Source organism: Lycorma delicatula, chromosome 6, assembly GCF_047948215.1.
Source record: "Lycorma delicatula isolate Av1 chromosome 6, ASM4794821v1, whole genome shotgun sequence".
In the NCBI taxonomy this organism is placed as follows: domain Eukaryota; kingdom Metazoa; phylum Arthropoda; class Insecta; order Hemiptera; family Fulgoridae; genus Lycorma; species Lycorma delicatula.
The window spans coordinates 38750475-38771412 of record NC_134460.1 but is presented as its reverse complement, the minus strand read 5'-3'; the positions used below and the strand labels follow the sequence as shown (position 1 = coordinate 38771412).

Sequence of the window (20938 nt, the reverse complement as noted above, 5' to 3'; positions counted from 1 at the left end):
TTAAAAGAGCTATGAACATTTCTATGTTCAAATGTATATAGAAATTTCATAGCCATAATCTATATATTGAGGAATTTTGAATGTGTTGATTTATTTTGTAGATATTTTTATATTAACAGGAGGAAAATTTCCTAATTAAAAATGACAAAAGATTTCTGTAAAATTTTCTCAAAACTTTTTGTCGTTCCTTGATATTATTCTCAGCTAATTTTTTTTTTGATTGAATGAAATTATAAAAATTCATTCAGCTGAGGTGGGAGAGCTTTGCTTAAATTTTTATAATTTTTTTTTGAAATTTTAATTTAATTATTATACATTAAAATAATTTTTCACATTTTTTTTCTGAAATCTGTTCTAACCATGTAAATGACCATATAATTTTTTTACCTAAGTGGGAAGGGTTTTGAAATTAAATTAAAAATTTAATCAAAATTTTATTAAATTAACTCAGATTAGATATTTGTTAGGATTATTATAATTTCACTTTTAAGTTTGCTTAAAAATGGTTCCACTACCTTTCAAATATGCACTAGAATAAATAAACAGAGAAGAATTAAAAAAAAGACCAATTTGGTACAGTTTGTATGTCATGATTATAATGTAAATATTCACAGAATAGTAAATAATCTGTAAAACACAACCTTAAAAGAGTATTAATAATGTGGAATTAAAAAAAAATGTTTTACATACCTGGCATGCAAAATATGAGCACAAGGCAGAGCTTCTAGACTATCAGCTTCATAGCCAAAAGGTAAACTACAAGCACCGCAATGGAGTTCTAATTCTTCTTCAAGACACTGGACAGCTCTAGCATGTTCTTCTTGATGAGAATCATCACCTAAACTCTGGTATATTCTACAAAGACGAACACGAACTGTTCTAATAAGCAACTGTAAAAAAATATAAATTTGTTTGCTGTTTAATTTAGAAAGGATCATTTTTATCACTGAAGAATTTGCAGGATTGAAACTTTTATATATATAATAAATATAGTTATAAGATTTAATGTAGATATTTTGAAGTATCTATCGTGATATCTATGATGATAAATACCTACACTATAATTTTTATAAGTTCATTTTAACTATATTGTAAGCATGTATATCTCTGTTTGCAGCAATGGGCCACAATTAGTCCTTTAAATCTAGTAGTCTATAAAAGCATTTCTATTTTGATAATGCACTCATACTCAAAGTCAAATACATCCTTGGTATTTATCATAAAAAATTATTTTCTAACATTCAACTCAGTGCAGAATGTAAAATAATAATAAAAACCTTCCTTTACTTGTACTATCAAAAGTAGAAAGAAGAACTATTTTAAAACATAATGGAAAATCCATTTCAATAAACATTTATCTGTAATACAACTAATTCTTTCTACAACTAATTACTCAATGATACCTAGAACTTTATACAGTACCTAGGTAACACAACCACATTCATACACATGTTACTGAGATATAAAATAAAAAATAAAACATACCTCTACTGACAAAAATTATACAAATACTTACATATATTTACAAAAATTCATAAAAATTACCAACAATTTTATGAAAAATGTTATATTGCTTTTAAAACCAAAGACAAAATTCATAAGAATATGATATACACATAACTAACAAATTAATGATATACACAGCAAGTGAGGAGTAAGCAAATTAAATAGTAGATGGTAGATAAGGCAAATTATATGTAGGGATGCAAATTCATCCCTACATATAATATGTACTCAATGTATCAAGACATTGAGTTGATAGCATAGGTTGATTCTGATGTGTCGTGCGTCTGATGTTTCTCATAGAAACTAGGGATACTAGTTAAGTACTTACTTGCTAATCTACATAGATCATGTACATACAAAAATCAGTATATAAAATGGAAAAACTCAACACAGATAAACATATTGTCATTTTTTAATTCTTTGATAAAGGATATTGAGAGAATAACTCGTTAAAATTAATAAATATACAATTTATTTACTCTTCAGTATTTTATTATTTATAAAGTAAGTAAATTATACGTCACAAACAGTAATCCTGGTTCTAGAAGGAAATTTAATAATTAGAATTAATATAAAATTAAGAAGTGGTTTAGGCAGTGAGATTTCAATAAAAAAATCATTAATAAACTTTATATAATGATTATGTACTTCTGTTATATATGAAAGGAAATTTCTTTACATTTTTAATAATGAATAATGATCGCATCTGCTGTTCACAATGAACTCATAAAACAGATTACTACAGTAAAGAACACTGTCACACTTGCATTGCAAAACGTGTTACACTTGTGATACACCTTCCCCAAATTTTCTGTCTGTTACTGCATACTCTGCTACTCACTGGCAATACTAATATCACAGGCCAAAGAATTGTCCTGACATATCAGAAGCTGATCCATTCCGTTGTTTAGTCAAGCACAATGGTTTCAATAAAACATCAGTTGTCCCAACTATTATTTTATTTTCCAAAATATTCTTGATTTTGAATTTATTGTATTTTATTCTAAAAATTCATTCCATTTTTCCTCTTTGTTGTTTATTCATTTTCTCTTTCTATAAATAGTAAACAAAACAACTGTTCACATTTCTATTACATTTTTGTTATGAAAATTTTCTTTTCAAATTTCCAATTTTCTTCATGTTTTTTTATAAAAGAGAAAATGAGGAGGATTCTCTCTCTCTTTCACATCCTTGATCTTTTCTATGAGAGCACTGTGACAGCACTGTTTCTATGAATTTTTTTGACAGCACTGTTTCTATTACTTTTTCTGTGACAGCACTGTAGAAGTGCTGTATTTAGTGGGTAGCCACAAAGATATTTAAAAATTTTTAATTATTTGACTAAACATATCTTATAGATGTAATAACTTCGTATTTTAATGTTAATTTTGAAATTTTAATTTTAAACAACTGATGATGAGGAATTCCTGGAAAGCGCGCTATTGATACATGAGGGAGAATAATATAAGTGAAAAAGTAAGGTAAGAGCTCTTATTTGGTTCTGTACTGTGGTGGATTGCTGAATTTTGTTTTTTCTTTTGAATATATGAATATTTGCTCATTAGAGATGCTTTTTCATCATACCATCTATCTTTTTCACAGTATATCTTTCTCTTCATCTGCTTTCCAATAAGGGATGATAGATGGTTGAGTTGTGAACTTGGTTCTTAAATTGAAATAGCTAATTACTTTTGAAGATCAGATCTATTCAACTATGGTCAACAACGATAGAGGAAAATAAAAACTGATCGGAACAGTATGATTGACAGAGAAAAACAAATTTTACCTCAGTGAATGTACAAGAGCAACCCTCTGTACTCCGTAAAGATTGTGGTAACAAGTTTCTCTCTCAAGGGTATGGTGAATTAGGTTAGGTTATATTGAGTTTTCATTCAATACGGCCAGTAATAAATTTACTAATAAAGGAAACTGCATCTAATATTGGTTAAACATTATTTTATAATAAATATTAATTTGGTTGCTTGGCTTTTACTCTTAATTTTCTAAAATGGCACTTCAAGAGATTCTATGTAATATATCAGTGTTAGAAGGGGGAACTTTACTGCAGTTATTAATTTTAAAAAATGTCATGCATTTAAATAAATACAACTACTATTACTACAAGTAAGCAAAAGCCATGTGTAAAATGAAATATATAAATAAAAATCTATTAATGAATAAAAAGTACATTAAAAAGAAACCAAGATGATTGGATTCAGATAAAATAAAACTGTTACTTTTTCTGCAACTTATATCTTTTGTTACATAATACTGATATAAAAAATTATGTTTATATACCTTGGCTCCAATTGAAACAGCTACTTCTAATAGGCGATTATTAAATTCAAGAGGTCGACAATTACAAATTTTTTGTTGTAGTCTAAGTGCTTCAAGGCAACGAGCAGCTCCATCCATTGCTTCCATCTGACATAACCTGTCTCCCATTGCGCATGCTGTTGTCATTGCACTCTCGTATTGACGGTATGCATTCTATTTAAAAAATAATAAAAGAAACATTACATTCAAAATGTTTAATATATAAATGATACTTTGCTAAATTACTACCAAAGAAAGGTACTCAAAAACAGTTAAAAAAAAAAAAAAACATCCGTAAACTGATGAGCATTTTGATTTATGAACAATCATCATCAGTATTTAGAAAGGATTCAAAGAAAAATATTAATACAAAAACAAATGTTAATAGAATAAAAAATAACATTATGTAAGAAAACATAAACTTACTACTTATGAAACATTACAAAAATATTTATTTATCTAAATTGATTTAATTCTATTTGTGTTAACAAAAAAATAATGCAAACATTCTTTGAAAAGTGAAAGATAAAATTAAAAGGTAGCAAGACAAAACTAAAAGTTTAATTCTTCACCACTTGTCTCTGATTGCGTACTTGAATACTGATTGCGAACTACAACCTCTTCTACTACTCCTTTTCCACTATTCTTTTTGGATAACATACACTGAATAGGATAATTTATCTCAAGAACACATCAAACAAATTCTTGTTTAACTATCACAGAAATATTTCTTAAAACTTAGATAAGATAATTTTCTTGTAATTAATTAAGATCTTATTCTTAAAAACATCTTAAATTTCAAACATCTTATGATAGAAATAATTTCTAAAAATTATAATCATTTTTTTAAATTCTAAAAAGTTATCATTGTACATATTTATGTGTATTATATTATGGGGTGGTTTTTACGACAAAAAATATCTAAGCTAAATATATAGTATAAATACATTTTATCAGAACTATTAATGTATTTTTAATTTAAGCAGTATTTTATAACAAGTAAATCTAGCTAAAGTTGATACTATGTTTGATAATGATGTATGCAGTGTGTAATGTTAAGAGATATCATCTTGTAACAACTCCTTTGCCTTAAATGTTTCGCATTATTATCTGACAATGATAGGTAAAAAATAAGAGAATGTAAATAATTTTATATGGTTTCATATAATAAATATTTACATACAACATAGAAATCAAACCATTATACATATGATGGACATTAAAAAGGAGAAAATGACCGTCATACTTTTATGTACTATATCAGTTGGAGTACCTGCAATATTTCTTACTAATAACATATTGGATGACACTTAACCATTATAAATGTTACATCCTAGGTGGGATAATTTAAATTGTTTAGAAAAATAATTAAAAATTGGAACATAAAAATAATAAAAATTAAATACTACAATTTTAGTACACTTTAAAATATTTTATTAAATTTTGAAGTTTACTTTATATATTGTATCATTTGGTATTAACACTCCAATATTTGTAATAAACGAATAAGCAATTAATCTGCAAGAGAACCTTTTTGTTGGAAACTGTCTAATAACAACAATGTTACCTTTTAAAAATATGTTTCAAAAGTTTTTTCTTCAGCTACCATTTAGTGAAAACAAATTAAACTATAAAAGGAAAACTGCATAAATTCCAAAGAAGTTATAAAAATCTAAGGAATAACATTTCAAATTTTTATTTTTCTCTAAAAAACACATTAAAAAACAAAAATATGAAAAAGCTATGTTATTAAAAAAAAGATATTCTGATAATTTCTTTTACTATTTATTTTGCTTTGAAGCGTCTCAATAAAACACTAAGCTTGTCATCATTATTAAATATTTATTATGCTTATGAATATTCTCATCTAAAATATACCACCTCTTAGGGCTCCCTCAGTAAGTCAGAATGAGTTTTCAAGATACAAAAATAAGGTGTGAGATGATTATATGCTGTCCAAAATATGAATCAAATCAATAATTAAAAAATTAAAAATCTTAATTTATTCTTATATTTATACTTATGAATGTGCAATTTATACTAAAGAATAGAGGCCTAGTTTTAAAAAAATAACAATATTCACCTTTATTAAATCAGACAACAGAATTGTTTTCATGTAACTCAAATGCTTTGGCCTATAAGAACAAGGCTTATTGTGTTCTCATTAACAGTTTTAATAAACTATTTAAAAATTCTTTTCACCAAATTACTTAAAATACAATTAAAAAATATTTTCAGAGACAAAATTACCCTGTTAATTTCTAAATAATAATAATAATAATAATAATAATAATAATTAAACAACAAAAAAAACTGAATTTTTTGCATCTCCTTCAGTGTGTATATAAATTTATGCTTAAATAATTTTCATGAACACCTTCTGAATTGTGAATTGTTTTATAATTATTTTTTCATATTTAATATTTTTAAGCATTTATATCAACATTATTTCATGTATTTATATTTAAAATAATTATCATGTGGATTTTATTCTTATCTAATTTTTATGTCATGATTTTTTTATGCTGCTCTGATCAAGGTTTTATAACAATTATGCTAATGATGGGTAGTTCCTTTTTTATCCTTGGTGTAGCATACCTATGCATTAATGATATGATCTATATTATGTGTACGGATTAGAATAAAAGATACATTTATTTCTATTATACCGCCAAGAAGTTGAACCTAGAATTTTAAATGAACAGTGTAAATATGTTTTGTGAATTTCCTGCCTCTATTTTAAAAAAAAAGTTTTTATAATTTTTTTAAGACCTCAATAAAATATTTGATTTAGTTTTGTACTTCATACAACAAAAAAAGTTATTGTGGTATCAGATAAGCAGCTTATAGCTAGTTAAAATTCTATTTTTTAAGAGAATTTATAAAAAGTTGTAAGTCGTTTAGTGCTTTGCTGCAAGAAAGATATTTTTAATAAATTACCTAATCATTTGATTATCTGTTCAGCTTATTTAAAACTGACCGATGACTGATGAATTAATTCACTACAGAAGCTTGTACATGGGAGTATGAAAATGTCAATATGTAATGTAAATGTAAATATGGAAATTAACTAGAAGATTTCATTTTACAATTTCATTTATTGTTGAAATAAATATATACATTTATTGTTGAATGTGTCTTTAAATATATACTTAAATAATTGTCAGTTAACATGTTTAAAACTCTTATTTTGTTGTTATTAAAGAGTGGGGATCAACATTTATGGCCACTGACTCAGCGGAAATTGGTAGTGTATGAAAAGATGTCATGCGTGACTGAATTTGAACCTGGGACCTCCACACAAAATGCCAAGATGTTGTCTACTCAGCTATGGAAGTTGGTACTGTTATTATTTTTTTTGTACTGTTACTTTATTCTTTGATTTTATTTACTTCATTTAAAGTGTATTTAATGCATTGCTTCACAACATAAAGAGGTAGATTATTTTTCCCTTTACATTAACTGTTCCAGTCATTCTTATGAATATGATGTACATGAAACTGTCTGATATACATGAAGTACCAATCAAAGGTCTTCTCTGAAATTATGATGTAAATACTAGCTTATTCTGTAAGTTAGTATCTTTGGTGAATAGAGTGGAGGTGTTTTGTGTAGGACAGAATATCACTTACATTTAGATTGGGTTGGTATGTTGATATAAAGAATTATATTTAACTCAATTGAAAAAGACAATGGAAAACTGCTTTATTCCTCATTTTTCCTAGTAAGCCTGGCATGGGATGCTTACTACTAGCTAAAAAGAATGGCTATATTATTTTATGGGAATGACTTATGTTATTTACTTAGAGAAGCATTGGTGAAGATGTCGACTGTAGAAAATGGAGAGTCTAAGGGAAAACCCAGGCAGGTTAGAAACGAAGAGGTTGTTGGGAAGGGAGTACAGGATGTAATGTCAGGATGTATGTCATCTTCTCTTCCGATGACAAAAGCCAAGCTAGTTAAGCAGGTATGTCCATCTGGATACCAAAAAGTAGTTTGATTATTGATTTCACTAAGATTGGGGGTAAGGCTGGTAGTTTTGTCCCTCTGGTAGCACAATATGAGCAGTTGTTAAGGTTTCTTAAAAAACACCTCTGCACAAGTTCACAGAAACTGATCCTGAGGCTTAATGAGTTTAAGGCAATGTTTTTTGGATTGACGAATGAATTTGGGTAGCTTGCCTCTAAGCCAACTGAAGTCAAATAAGTTATAGTTAAAGAGGCAGTTTCTGTCCTAGTACCAGCACCTGTCCCATTTTCCATGAAATCGTGCAGTATTCTGTTGGAATTTGTGTTTGTATTTTTAGTAGGATGCTCTTTACTGGCTATTTCTCTAATTGTTGGAAAAAAAGGTGTTCTTAAACTGTTGTTTAGAAGGGGTGATAAGGACCCCTCTGTGATCTACTCTTACAGGCCTTTAAAGCTCCAGCCGTTATTGGAAAGGTTTTTGAGAAGATTTTATGTCTTTGTATTAGTGATAACTAGAAAGTTTTTGATGAATGATTAATATGGTTTTTGTTCAGGAAGGGGAAGAGAAGATGCTATTCTTAAGGTTATGAGCATTGTTTCTTCTAGGAGTCTGAGTATGTCTTAGGTATCTTTTTACACATATCAGGAGCTTTTAAATCTGTGGTGGTCCTCTGCCCTGTTTCAGCTGCAGAAGCATGATTGTATGCAGAATGAGCTGAATGCTTTATGTAGTTTTTTCTGCAATTGAGATGTTGTTCTTTCTAGATGTTGTTCTTGTTATGCATCTCAGAAGTAGGAAAGATGCTATGTAAAGGATGTCTGCAGGGTAGTGTTTTTAGAACCCCCTGCTCTGGGGTGTTGAATTTGATTCTTTGATGCAATTGAGGTTACCAAGTAGATGTTGTGTCATTGCGCTTATGTGGATAATGAGTTTTTGCTAGTTAAAGGAGGTCTGATGAATGAGATTGAATTCAGGGCAGCCCAGCTTGAAGATACTGCATTTGTAGAGTTTGCAATGTAAGATGATGTTTAGCCCAGAGAAAACAACAATGATGTTGCTAAAGGACAGACTGGCCGTTATATTACAACCTTGTTTATCAGCAGTGACAGGTCATCAAATTAGATATGTTCGCTGCAGAAGTATCTATTGTTTTCCTTGTTGAGAATCTTTGATTCAAGGAGCGCTTTCAATATTTATCAAAAAAGGCTTGAAATGCTTTCTTTGATATTTGGAAAGCAGTTCACCCCGATTGGGGGCTTAATTTCTGGACCATGTGGATTTTATATAATGCTGGGCCAGAAGATATAATGCTGTATGCTGGATTTCGAATGCTATTTGCTGTCTGGGCTCATCAAATGAGGAACAAATGTTATAGGAATATTTTGTTGAGAGGCTAGTGTCTCCTATTGTTATCTGTGATTGGTACCTGTAGGACTGTCTTTCAGGATGCAGTCTTTGTTATTTCTGATATTAAGCTCATTGATATCCTTGTGACTCAGTGCCAATTACATTATAATCCCAAGAAGGTAGGTCAACTTATCTCTGGGTGCATAAATGAAAAGAATTTTATACATTTACTACTCTTATTTTGTGTAGGTTGCATTAATATATAAAACAAAATTATTGTTTTTAACAATAATATGGATTGTAGCTGTTTCTCTTTTCCTTTTTGTTATTTACAGTAACCATGTCACCCATTGCTGATGGGCTCAATACAATTTACAGTACTAATCCCCATAGCAACTAATGATTAATGCACTAACTGAATTACAGAAATTGGTAATTACAAAAATGGTAATAAAATTAAGATAAACAAAATGAGTCGCAGGATAGCAACAGGAGAAGCAATATTAAGTGTAGTAGATTTTGTCATTCATTATATCTTATTCTTATTTTTCCATTATTATCTAATTCGTTATAGAATTGTTTTTATAAATTAGAAAACAAGAGAGGAGATTGGTAAGGTAAAAAGTTATTTAAGAAAAAACTGAAAGTGATCTTACACTAATTTCAGATTTCTTTCTGTATATGTCACCCATTATTCTAATGCTTTTAGCATATGTCAGTTGATCTCCGGACACTAAAGCAAGGCGTGTAGCTTCCTGGAATCAAAACAATTATTATTTTAATAAATACCATTAATAAAAAATACTAACGTATTTATGGGTGTGTATGTATGCATGCATATGGAGATGTGAATCATGTATAAACATACATAAAACATAAAAAAAAGAAAAACCATTTATTTTATCAGTTTATTAATTTATTTGCTTATTTAACTTAAAAACAATAGAACTAAATGACTAATGCAAGGCCCAACTGAGATGACTTACAGAAAGTATTGTAAGTTTATTTCATACTATTTAGTTTTTATCTTTGTTTAAAATATACATTACAAAAAATTCTGCCAATATAATAATAATTGTTTTAAAAACGTAAAAGGTGAATTTACCATCTTGATAAAATAAAAAAAAGGTGTGCAGGAAAATAAGTGAAGAAACCTTTACTGAACATGGTAGTTAATATAATTTATAAAATGCAAGCATGAGTAACATTTTCACAATATTCAATCCCTTTTAAACAAAAACCGTCTATCTATATCTCCCCAAATCTCCAGTGTATTTAGGATTTGCGTCTATTAAATTCCTTTAATAATACAAGCTATCATATAAAACTTTATGATGTTAATGCACAGTTTCTAACACCCATATATGAATATATTGCTTATTAAAACGTAATAATATCCATCTCTATTAAACCAGACTACAGAACTGGTTATGCTAATTAACCACAACACTTTTGCATATGAGAAAGGGCTTATTATGCTTCTCTTGCTGTTTTTAATAGATTATGAATTCATTTAATACATCTTTCCCCTCAATCTATTTAAAATTAAATTAAAATATTTTCCTTTAGAGAACCAATATTATTCTGATGATGAGTTTTAAATAATTCTAATTAGAAAAAAACTGCATTCTTACCTTCTTTCAAATAGTATATGAAGAAATGATTTTCATTAAAACATTTAATCATAATTTTCATTAAAATTATGATTATTTTGTATTTATTTTATATATGTATAGTATATAATATATATATTAATCTATATTATTTTGTACATTTGTTATTTTTAAATGTTAATATGGACTTTCTATCTTTTTCTTTTTATAATTAATTGTTATATACAGTATACAATTTTGTGTTTGGTGATGTTCTACACATTTTTGTGTAAAAAGGTTCTACACCATGGTTCTTCTTGTTCCATCCAGGCAAATGATTAGGTACTTCCTTTTTATTATTCATAAGTAGTGTACCTATCAATTCTTGATTTGGCCAACATTACATGTATGTAAATACATAGAATTGTTTATGGATCTGAATTAAATATTTGTTGTTTATGTATTTAACAAAATTGCATAACCAAGGTTTTTAGTATTTAGGAAACGAGGATCATTTAATATTGAGAAATAAAAATTCTATAAGTTGTACAAGAAGATTGCTGTAGCTACTTTGTTATACGGGTATGAGGTCTGCGTTTAAGGATAAATTAATTAAGCTTTATACAGGCCACTGAAATGAATTTGTTAAGAGGTCTTAAAGTTGTAATAAGAAGGGATAGAATAAATAATGAGGATGTTAGAAGTGATTTAAATATTACTTCCATAATTGATGTAATAACAGATTAGAGGATGATGGAAGGCACATATAGCAAGAATGAAGAGGGCAAGAATTCTAAAAAAGTCTCTTATCTATGTTTCATTAGGAAGAAGTGAGAGAGAATGACTGAGGAAACACTGGAATGCTGGAACAGGTCTATGAGCTATACTGTATTATGCAAATGATGATAAAAATTCTGGATAGAGTATATTTCTTTGACTGATAATGATACTTTTCTTCTGTTAAAATAATATTAACAACAGAGAATAATATTACTTCTGAAAAAAATTACTTCAAATTTTCTTTCTTTTAGGAAATTTCATAAATAAATTTTTATTTCTTTTCCAATAGTCTAAAATTCTTTTGTATAATTCATATGACAAATTTTAGATAAGGAAAGTTTAAAAATCTTTCTAAATTAGTAAATATGAATTTTGTTCATAATTATAAAAACTTTAAGTATTTTTCAGAATCAATGTAAAAATAATTAAATTTGAGTTTTAATTAACTATAATGGTTCTCAGAAAGGATTTATAATTTTAATGCTCTTCGTTTTCTGTGAAAATTATCAACAGAAATTACTTCCATTATTACTCTCATTTGAGAAATCATTAAGATAATGTCGTAATGGAAACAATGTGATTAAAATGGTGACAGCTTGAATTTACAAACATGAAATGGAAATAAAGGAAAATAAGGGAGATGTTCTTGTTATCTTAATAACCTAATAACATTCAATAAAATCTTCATATACATATAAGGTAAGGGATAATAATGTGAATATGATTTCACATTATTAACACAAACACAAACACAAAACACACACACACACCCGCACAAACACACACACACACCTATATACTCAAATAAGATTTACAAAGAAAGAAATTGTAACAAGGAAATAATAAAATGTCATATGTTATTTTTGTACCTCAGTGGCTTATTTCTTTAATTTATTTCTGTCTTACCCTATTAACTGCTGAGTTAGTAGCATACTTAAGTATTTTTCATTAGGCATGCTTATAATAATAAAAGCAAAGAAACAATCACTTTGGAAACTGATTGGAAGAGAGGGAAAAACAGAAGGAAATAACTCAAAATAATACACCATTTACCATTGAAAAGCACTGATTTGACTGGTACCAATCTATCAACTTGGTACCTAACTTGTTTGTTTTTTTACTAGCACCACAATTTGTATCTATGTCAATAATAAATATACAAATACTGGTAACAATATATAATTTTAAGCTTAATTATACTAACTTAAATATTAAGTTTTATTTTTATATGAAACTACTTAAAAAAACTTAAACTAATTTTCATTGTCACTTACATCAACTTTATGGATATTTATGCAAATTTTAATTTGTGCTAAAATTTAAAATAACCTATTGTTATTTTTGATGTTAATCAGTTATTTGCTTAATCACTTGTAAAGAATCTCAAAGATCATACAAGCTGATGGTCGAGTTGATATAATTGAGTGGTGTACTCAATTAATGGTCTACTTAGCCATTTGACAAGTAGCTTTGGACTCTTTTTTATTTACAATACATTTTTAGAATAGTACTGATAGTATCATATCAAAAGTATTAAATATACTTCATTTTCTAACTTACAAACTTACAGATATCTAGCTCACAACACAGTAAATTATCAATATATTCCATGATTTAAACTACTGAACTTTTACTCTACAAACTACATACATACAACAAAAATATGTTGTGTTCTATACATAAAACATAACATATTCTTATCCCAAAGCAGACGGATATACAATATCAATTAATACTGTGCAGAGTAGAGAAGCTTTTAGAGATGAAAAGGGAAAGAATGAGAAAGAGAGAGGGCGAGATAGAAGAGAAAATTTAATCAGACAAGTGAATATAAAAAGAGAAAAATCAAGAAACAACAATGGAAGAAATTTTTAGAATAGAGTAGGAAGTTTTAAATCAAGAGAATTCTTGAAAATAAAATGACAGTTGGGACAAAAGTAGTTTTTTGAAACCATAACACTGCAGTAAACTAGGGAGGGATTAGCTAATGTTATTTCAGGACAACCCCTAAGCTTTGAGATATAAATATTGCTGAAGGTTAGTGAGTGACAGAATGTTTGCAGTAACAGTAGAATGTAAGAACAAAGACTATGTCACAAATGTATTCCATTTTAATAATGTAATTAATTTTATCAAAATTTTGTGAGTGTTCTGTTCTGCAATTGAGTGCAAGAAGCTGTTATTGGAGTTATTGCCTTTGAACAGTGGAGATGTTTTGTTCATTGTTAAAAATATAAACTATTCCTTTTTTTATAAATAGTAAAGTAAATAATCCTTGTATAAATTTCTATTTTATTTTATAAGTTATCTCATCACTTAAAATCACTGTTTAATTTTGTATTAATTTTCATTAGTTGTAAATTTTATAGCAGCATAAGTATTTTTGTTATGATGTATAATGCACTAATTTTGTAAATAAGATATTCAAAAGTAAATAAATTATGTATTTGTAAAAATTTTAACATATGTAAACTCTCAATACTGTTTATTGGACTTATAACAAATAACAATACTATAATTAAAATATTCATTAATATTGTAATATGGTTTTTAAATTGGTAAGTTTGATTACTCTTCGGCTTAGAAGATAGTATACTTAATATGCAGTAATTTGGTGGAAGTTTACTCTCTGCTGCGTAATTTGTTTTGACGTTGAAAAAACATTCCATGATTTTATTGTAAATATTATCTTCAAGGTAATTAAACTGGAATTTTTATTGTTTTTAATTTTCAACTAATAAATCACTAAAATTAATGTCTTCAATTAATAAATGATTGATTTATAAAGTGGTCAGAACTAATTATTTTCTGATGTTGGTGGATTTTCACAAGATAGCAACTATTAAAACATTCTGACAGAAGCACACTGTATTAGCATAAAACTATAAATGTACTATGGTATCAAATAATTAAAGTGCTAATCTCCATATGGCTGAATGGTAGCTTCTCGACCTATTATCTGGAGGTCCTGGGTTCAAATCCCGATCAGGCACAGCATTTTTCATATACTACAAAATTCTATTTCCATATCCAAGTATTCCTCCATATTCACTTCTACACAAGCTTCAAGCTTATGTGGTGATATCAAGTAAAAAAAAAATATTGTGGTTGACAGATGTCATATTTAGCTGTTGTAACATATTAGAATTTAAACAACTCAATTCATTTGTAGCAATAAGCAGAGAAACACGAACATGATTATACTTTTCATTAGTGGTATGTGATATTTAGCAGTAAAAGCCATATGTTGGCATAGGCACTGAAAGCCTATGTACTAGTATTTTGCATGCATTGGTCTCTGTTATAAGCAAACTAAAAACATTTTCATTTTCTATATGTCTTTTGTGGTATGGTAATATATAAAAAACAGGTTTCATAAACTTGCTGTAACATATGTAATTGTTGAGTTTTATTCTAAATTATATATTCATGTTGTGATCTAGGCCTACTTCCTGATGTATAGCAATTAATAATAGTAGAATCATTCATAAAACATACACTACTAATGTTCGATTTATGAAATGTAAACATAACACGCAAATTCTAAGAATTTCTTTTATTGATTTTTAATCCACTCTAATCATTGCACTGTGAAGAATCATGTCACACATCGCTTGTAATTATGTTCTAGAAGTGCTTATTATAGATGTTGGAACTGGAATAGTGAGGAAAACTGAAGTGCTGATTACAGTTGTTCAAGCTACAAAAGTATCAAAACGAGCGGCCAAAGAATTATAGCAAAAGGGAAATCAAATGAAACTGATAAGTTATCCATGTTTGTTTCACCGAGAAAACGTATAAGTCGCCCCAGTGTTGTGTGCAATTTAGATTCATTTAATACGTAAGCTTTGAGGTGTTTAATAAATAAATTTTATGTAACTGAAATATGTGCTCCTTCTGTAAACGTTATGCAAAAAGCCCGCGAAAGTGAAATTAATTTCAAAGGGAGTGAAAGATCTTTACGGAGAATATTACATAAAATAGGATTTGGATGAAAAAAAAAGAACAGAAGACAACCGGAAAATACTGATAGAGTGGCATGACATTAAAATGCAAAGAATGAAATTTCTATGACAAATTTCCCTGTTTCGTGAAGAAGGAAGACCGACTGTATACACAGATGGAACCTACATTCACAGTAGTCATGTGACACCAAAATCGTGGACACACACAAACCTTCATGAGAGACTGAAAACATCAGTATCCAAGGGCTCACTGTTAATAACTGTTCATGTAGGCTATAATAAAGGCTTAATTAACAATGCTTTACTTATGTATGAGTCAAATAAGAAAGGAGATTATCAGAAATCAATGGATTCTGTAAAGTACATGAAATGGTTACGGGAGAAGTGTATTCCTAACTTGCCACTTCGGTCAGTCATTGTACTAGATATCGCATTGTATTGCAACGTTTTGCTACAAAAGCAGCTAAATTCTAACTCTTTAAAAAGTGATATGATAAAATAGTTAGCCAAACAACAAATTAACTGCTCTTCCTGCATGACGAATACTGAATTATATGGTATTATAAAATTACACAAAGAAAATCAAAAGAAATTTCTAATAACGTTTTCAAAAATTATGGTCACACAACAGTTCTACAGTTGCCACCTTATCACCCTGACTGTCTAAGTGACCAAATATCATTGAAATGATTTGCAGTCAAGTGAAAGGGCAAGCAGCTAAAAGAAACAAAACTTTTAACATGTCAGAAGTTCTTAAGTTAGCTGAAGAGGAATTTCATCGAGTGTCTGAAGTTGAGTAGAGCAATGTCTGCGAGCATGTTGTCAACGTTGAAAAAAAATACATTGAAGATGAACATTTGTTTAATAATGTGCACAGCGACAATTTTGTGATAAATGTGAATTCAGAATTGGACACGAGCTCTTTAGAATCGACTACTGACAGCAACTTCAGAATTTGCGAGCTACAGCAATAAAGTGAGTAGAAAAAATAATTATTTAAAATACTTTAAAATAATAGTATTAACTGAGATACTAATCTAGTTTTAATTAAATAGAACTGTATGTATTTTTAGTTATATCATATACATTAAACTGACAATGTTTTCAGTCGGCCTGTTACCATGCCAAATGTTTGGTGAATGCTAGTAGTTTTTTGTGCCAACTTATGTCGCGATAGTTATACATCGTATGAAATATTTATACCATTGTCATGTATTGACCAGTAGTCAATAAATCAGCCAGGAGCTTAGTTTAAGGATTTTTCTCTGAGGACGACAAACAACTAAATCATTGATCAGTAACAAATAGTTATCTGTGTATACTAGGTAAAGATACCCTAATCCGGGTGAAAAATTGTTAATCCGGTTTCAATTAACCACACATCTCAGAAATGGTCGAACTGAGAATGTACAAGACTACACTTCATTTACACTCATATATATCATCCTCATTCATCCTCTGAAGTATTATCTGAACGGTAGTTACCGGAGGCTAAACAGGAAAAAGAAAAGAAAGGGTGAAAAATTGTAGTTAAGATTGATGTCTACTGACTGGAAGATCTTAAAGATCTTTTGGCTGGTGCTTTTATTTTATTTCATGTTTCTTTTATGAGTTGACTGACCCTTCTTGCAAATCACCCTTTCATGTAATAATGTCTTTTTTCCTGAGTATTTTGTGAATTGTGAATACACAAATCATGTCTAAATTTAATATATTCAGAAAGTGTTTTAAAATAATTAATAGTTTTTAAAATAATTAATATTTGCCTGTTCTTACTATTACAAAAAATTATATAGTATAAATGTTATACCAGTGCATTCTTTTTGCTGTTGTATCTTCTGCATATCATAGTAGAAAGATAGGCAGATATCAGTTTACTATCAGAAACCTTTTAATTGATTAGTAAAAGGCTGTTAATGATTATAATGAAATCGGTAATAGAGTTTTGAAGTTTATGAATAAATAATGTCAAATTGTTGCATGCAGCTCTCCAACTATAGAAGTTTAGTGAGCTTAGATCTAAAGAAAAAGGAGACCAGATATTCACTAAACAATTCAATCACCAACATCAATTCCAATCAATTCATTGAAACTGTTTACCTGTGTGTAACATGATGCCATCATATTGATACAAGAGAGTGGTATGATGTTCAGTGACCTCAGCTATGAACAAATAAATTAAAGATGTACAGTAATGATCATAGCCGACTGTTTGTGTGGAGAATATTTGATCTACTTTCCTCTGCTGTCTCTTTACCTTAAATGTAGTTCCAATCCAATATTTTTCTACTGGGCCAATTTTTGGCGTATATTTGGTAAATTTCATTGTAATCAGTAAAAACTGATCTCATATGCAATTTACACCATGAAATCTATATTTTTTTAATTTAAAAATGTGTAAAGATGTGAAAAGATGTGTTTTTTAAAATCATGGTAAGAAAGTCTACTAGATGTATTCGACTAGTAATATTCAACATTTTAACAATGAAAGCATACTGAAAGCAAACACAAAATTAATGAAATTAACAAGATCTAATATCGCAGTATTTCAAACTTACTACATTCCTAACAATGTTATCAACCTTACATATTAATTTATTGAATCAGTCCTTGTTATATAATAATAACTAAAAACTAACATATCTGTGTGATTTCTTAAGTAGATAACCATCTTCTTTATAAAACTGTTGTTATTAAAACATTAATATGGAAAAAATATATGAAAAAACTTTCTTGGGGTCATAACGTTTGTGAATATGATTTAACTTCTGTTTCCATCAATGCATAAAATTTATAAATCTGATTGTTGAGCTTGAGGGAGCAGGTATAGATTAAAAAAAAAATTATCTCAGACATGCTATAGTTGTATTTTAACAAAGAATATGAAATGCATAAAATAACAAGTAAAATATTACAGATTTTATTGGAAAATGAAGTTATTTCATTTAATGTTTTTTTTAACCAATGATTAGTTAGTTGATCACTTAACTCCTTAACTGCTGTAAACAAGTTGAGACTTTTACTGCCAGACATTACATACCACTAATGAAAAGTATAATCATTTTCATGTTTTTCTACTCATTGCTGCAAATGAATTGAATTGTTTAAATTCTACCATGTTATGTCAGCTAAATATGACATCTATCAACCATAATATTTATTTTTTCTTGATGGTATCGCCACATAAGCTTGAAGCTTGTGTGGAAATGGATTATGGAATACTTGGATATGGAAATGGAATTTTGTAGTTTATGAAAAATGCCATACAATTGATATTCAAACCTGGGACCTCCAGATGAAAGGTCAAGAACCCATGGAGATCAGCACCTTAATTATTTGACACCTTAATACATTTATAGTTTTATGAATCAGAATTAATCATAAATTAATGGCAAATAGTAACCTCATTTAAAGACTGTATCAGTAAATTTTCTTTATGTTCGTACTTTATGTTTAATTATGAATTTATAAATTATTTAAATATATATAAATTTTGTCATACTGTGCAGTAGTCATGGGCATCCCCTAATTCTCCTTGTTTACGAAGGGCAGAGGCCATTTGAAGTAATGCGGCACGATGGTGACGAGAGTTTAAATCTCCTAGCTGTAAATTTCTTGACAAATCATAAGCCTTTGATGCATAACGAGCACTTTTATCAGCATCTTGCAAACGACCAAAGAGTTCTGACAACCCAACATATACCTAATAAAAAAAAAAAAAAAAATTAATAAGAAATAGTGTTAGCTAAACATCTTTGTATCAAAAAAATTCTCATTGAGAAAGATTTATTTATAAATTTATAGGTATAAAAATTGAATAGAATTGTTTAACAGAAAAAAATTAAAAATACTATTAGATAATATATAAGTAGGTTATGATATAATATCATATGAGAAAATATGTAGATAATATACAGAGGTTTCCATCATTAAGTTACAGAACAGAACTGATATTTACTGCTTCAATTTCACAAGTTTAACATGATATTTACTGGTTGTAAATTATTATTATAATATGACATTTTTAATTTATATTCTGGTTTAACTTCATCACAGGCTATTATTTAATTTATAGTGCTAGAAACAGCTTTAACATATATAGAACAATTCTATTTTCATATATTTTTTAAAACCTGTAACAATTTTTTTTAAAGCTAGGAAAATTTATTTTTTTAAAAACAAACTAAAAATCTCTTTTTAAACTTAAAAAATCTACTAATGCAAGATATTTTCAGAGTTATTGTGTAATAACTTCATCATTGGTGTTGTAGCAAATTGTTATTTAAAGCTCTTTTATTAGATATCTGTTGTTAAAACATTAGCAAATTATAGAAAGTAATGGAGAAAAACCAATCAATGTCTGATGACTGAAAAAAGACCCTAAGTACAAAATTCATGATTGATTTTTTATGGATTATAATTTTTAAAGAAGTTTTAAGAATTTTTATCAATTGGTTTCTCATAATTCAGCGCATTATTATATCTTACAATTCTGACTCTACTAAAACAACACTATTCTGTTATTAATGGATTAAGAAAGTCAGATAAAAGAAATGAGAAGCTACAATAATTTTGAATAAAAAAAAAAAAAAAGGAGAGAGAGAGAGACCTTTAAATCAACATGGAGAACCTCACATGCTTCTTTTATGTGAATGAAATGTAAATTATTTCATAACAGCAACCTTTGACATTCATTACGGTAATCAGGTATATATAAAGATTTCTGTTTTAAATATATTTAGATTCACAAAAAAAGAATCATGTATTAAATTACAATTTTACTCTTTCATATTTACTGTTACCTTATTCTTAAAATTTTACTCTTAGAATTTTATTCCTTTTTCAGTTAAAACACATATTATTTTTTTAAACAATGTTTAAAAAAGTATTTATCATACTACTTTCATGTAATTATGTTATCATAATACTTTCATGTTAATTTCCTTATCATCAGTTGTAATTTTAAGTCAGTTACATACAACATTTTTATGGAAATTTACAATAAAAACTTTTACTTTATAAAAAAAAAAAAAAAAAAAAAAAAAAAAAAAACATATGTATGTGGTTTTTTTTAAATAAATAAATAAATTTAAATATTGACAGTGGTTTAAATGGTTTAACATTTTTGTTATTTTGATTTAATTATTAAATTATATTAACAAAACATCACATACACAATGATAATTTTGACTTATCAAGGGAAAAGTTCATCTTCAGTCAACATAATTTACAAGTCCTACATTAAAACCATTATTTTTAAAGGATTTAAAATATTAAATACTTATACTGGCTATGTATTTCATTGATATACTACCAGCCCAAAAATGCAAGTTTTCTGTAAGTGGGATATTATCATACTTGTGATTTTATAGTCAAAGACGTATTTAACAGGTGAATTACAACTCTGCATAACTACCATTAATTACAGTGTTCAGACATGTTAGCAAGAAGCTGAACTGCATT

The 20938-nt window shown here is 27.9% G+C and overlaps 1 protein-coding gene across 1 annotated transcript in view; it reads right to left on the bottom strand.

Moving 5' to 3' along the window:
* The window catches only part of LOC142326534 (43 kDa receptor-associated protein of the synapse homolog), a 488700-nt gene that overhangs the window by 455 nt on the left and 467307 nt on the right, over window positions 1-20938 (bottom strand). The window contains exons 6-9 of the mRNA XM_075369111.1: window positions 18978-19178; window positions 9795-9893; window positions 3805-3996; window positions 691-890 (exon numbers count right to left, since the gene is read on the bottom strand). Coding sequence (XP_075225226.1) covers window positions 691-890; window positions 3805-3996; window positions 9795-9893; window positions 18978-19178 — 692 coding nt within the window. The remainder of the gene's footprint in view (window positions 1-690; window positions 891-3804; window positions 3997-9794; window positions 9894-18977; window positions 19179-20938) is intronic.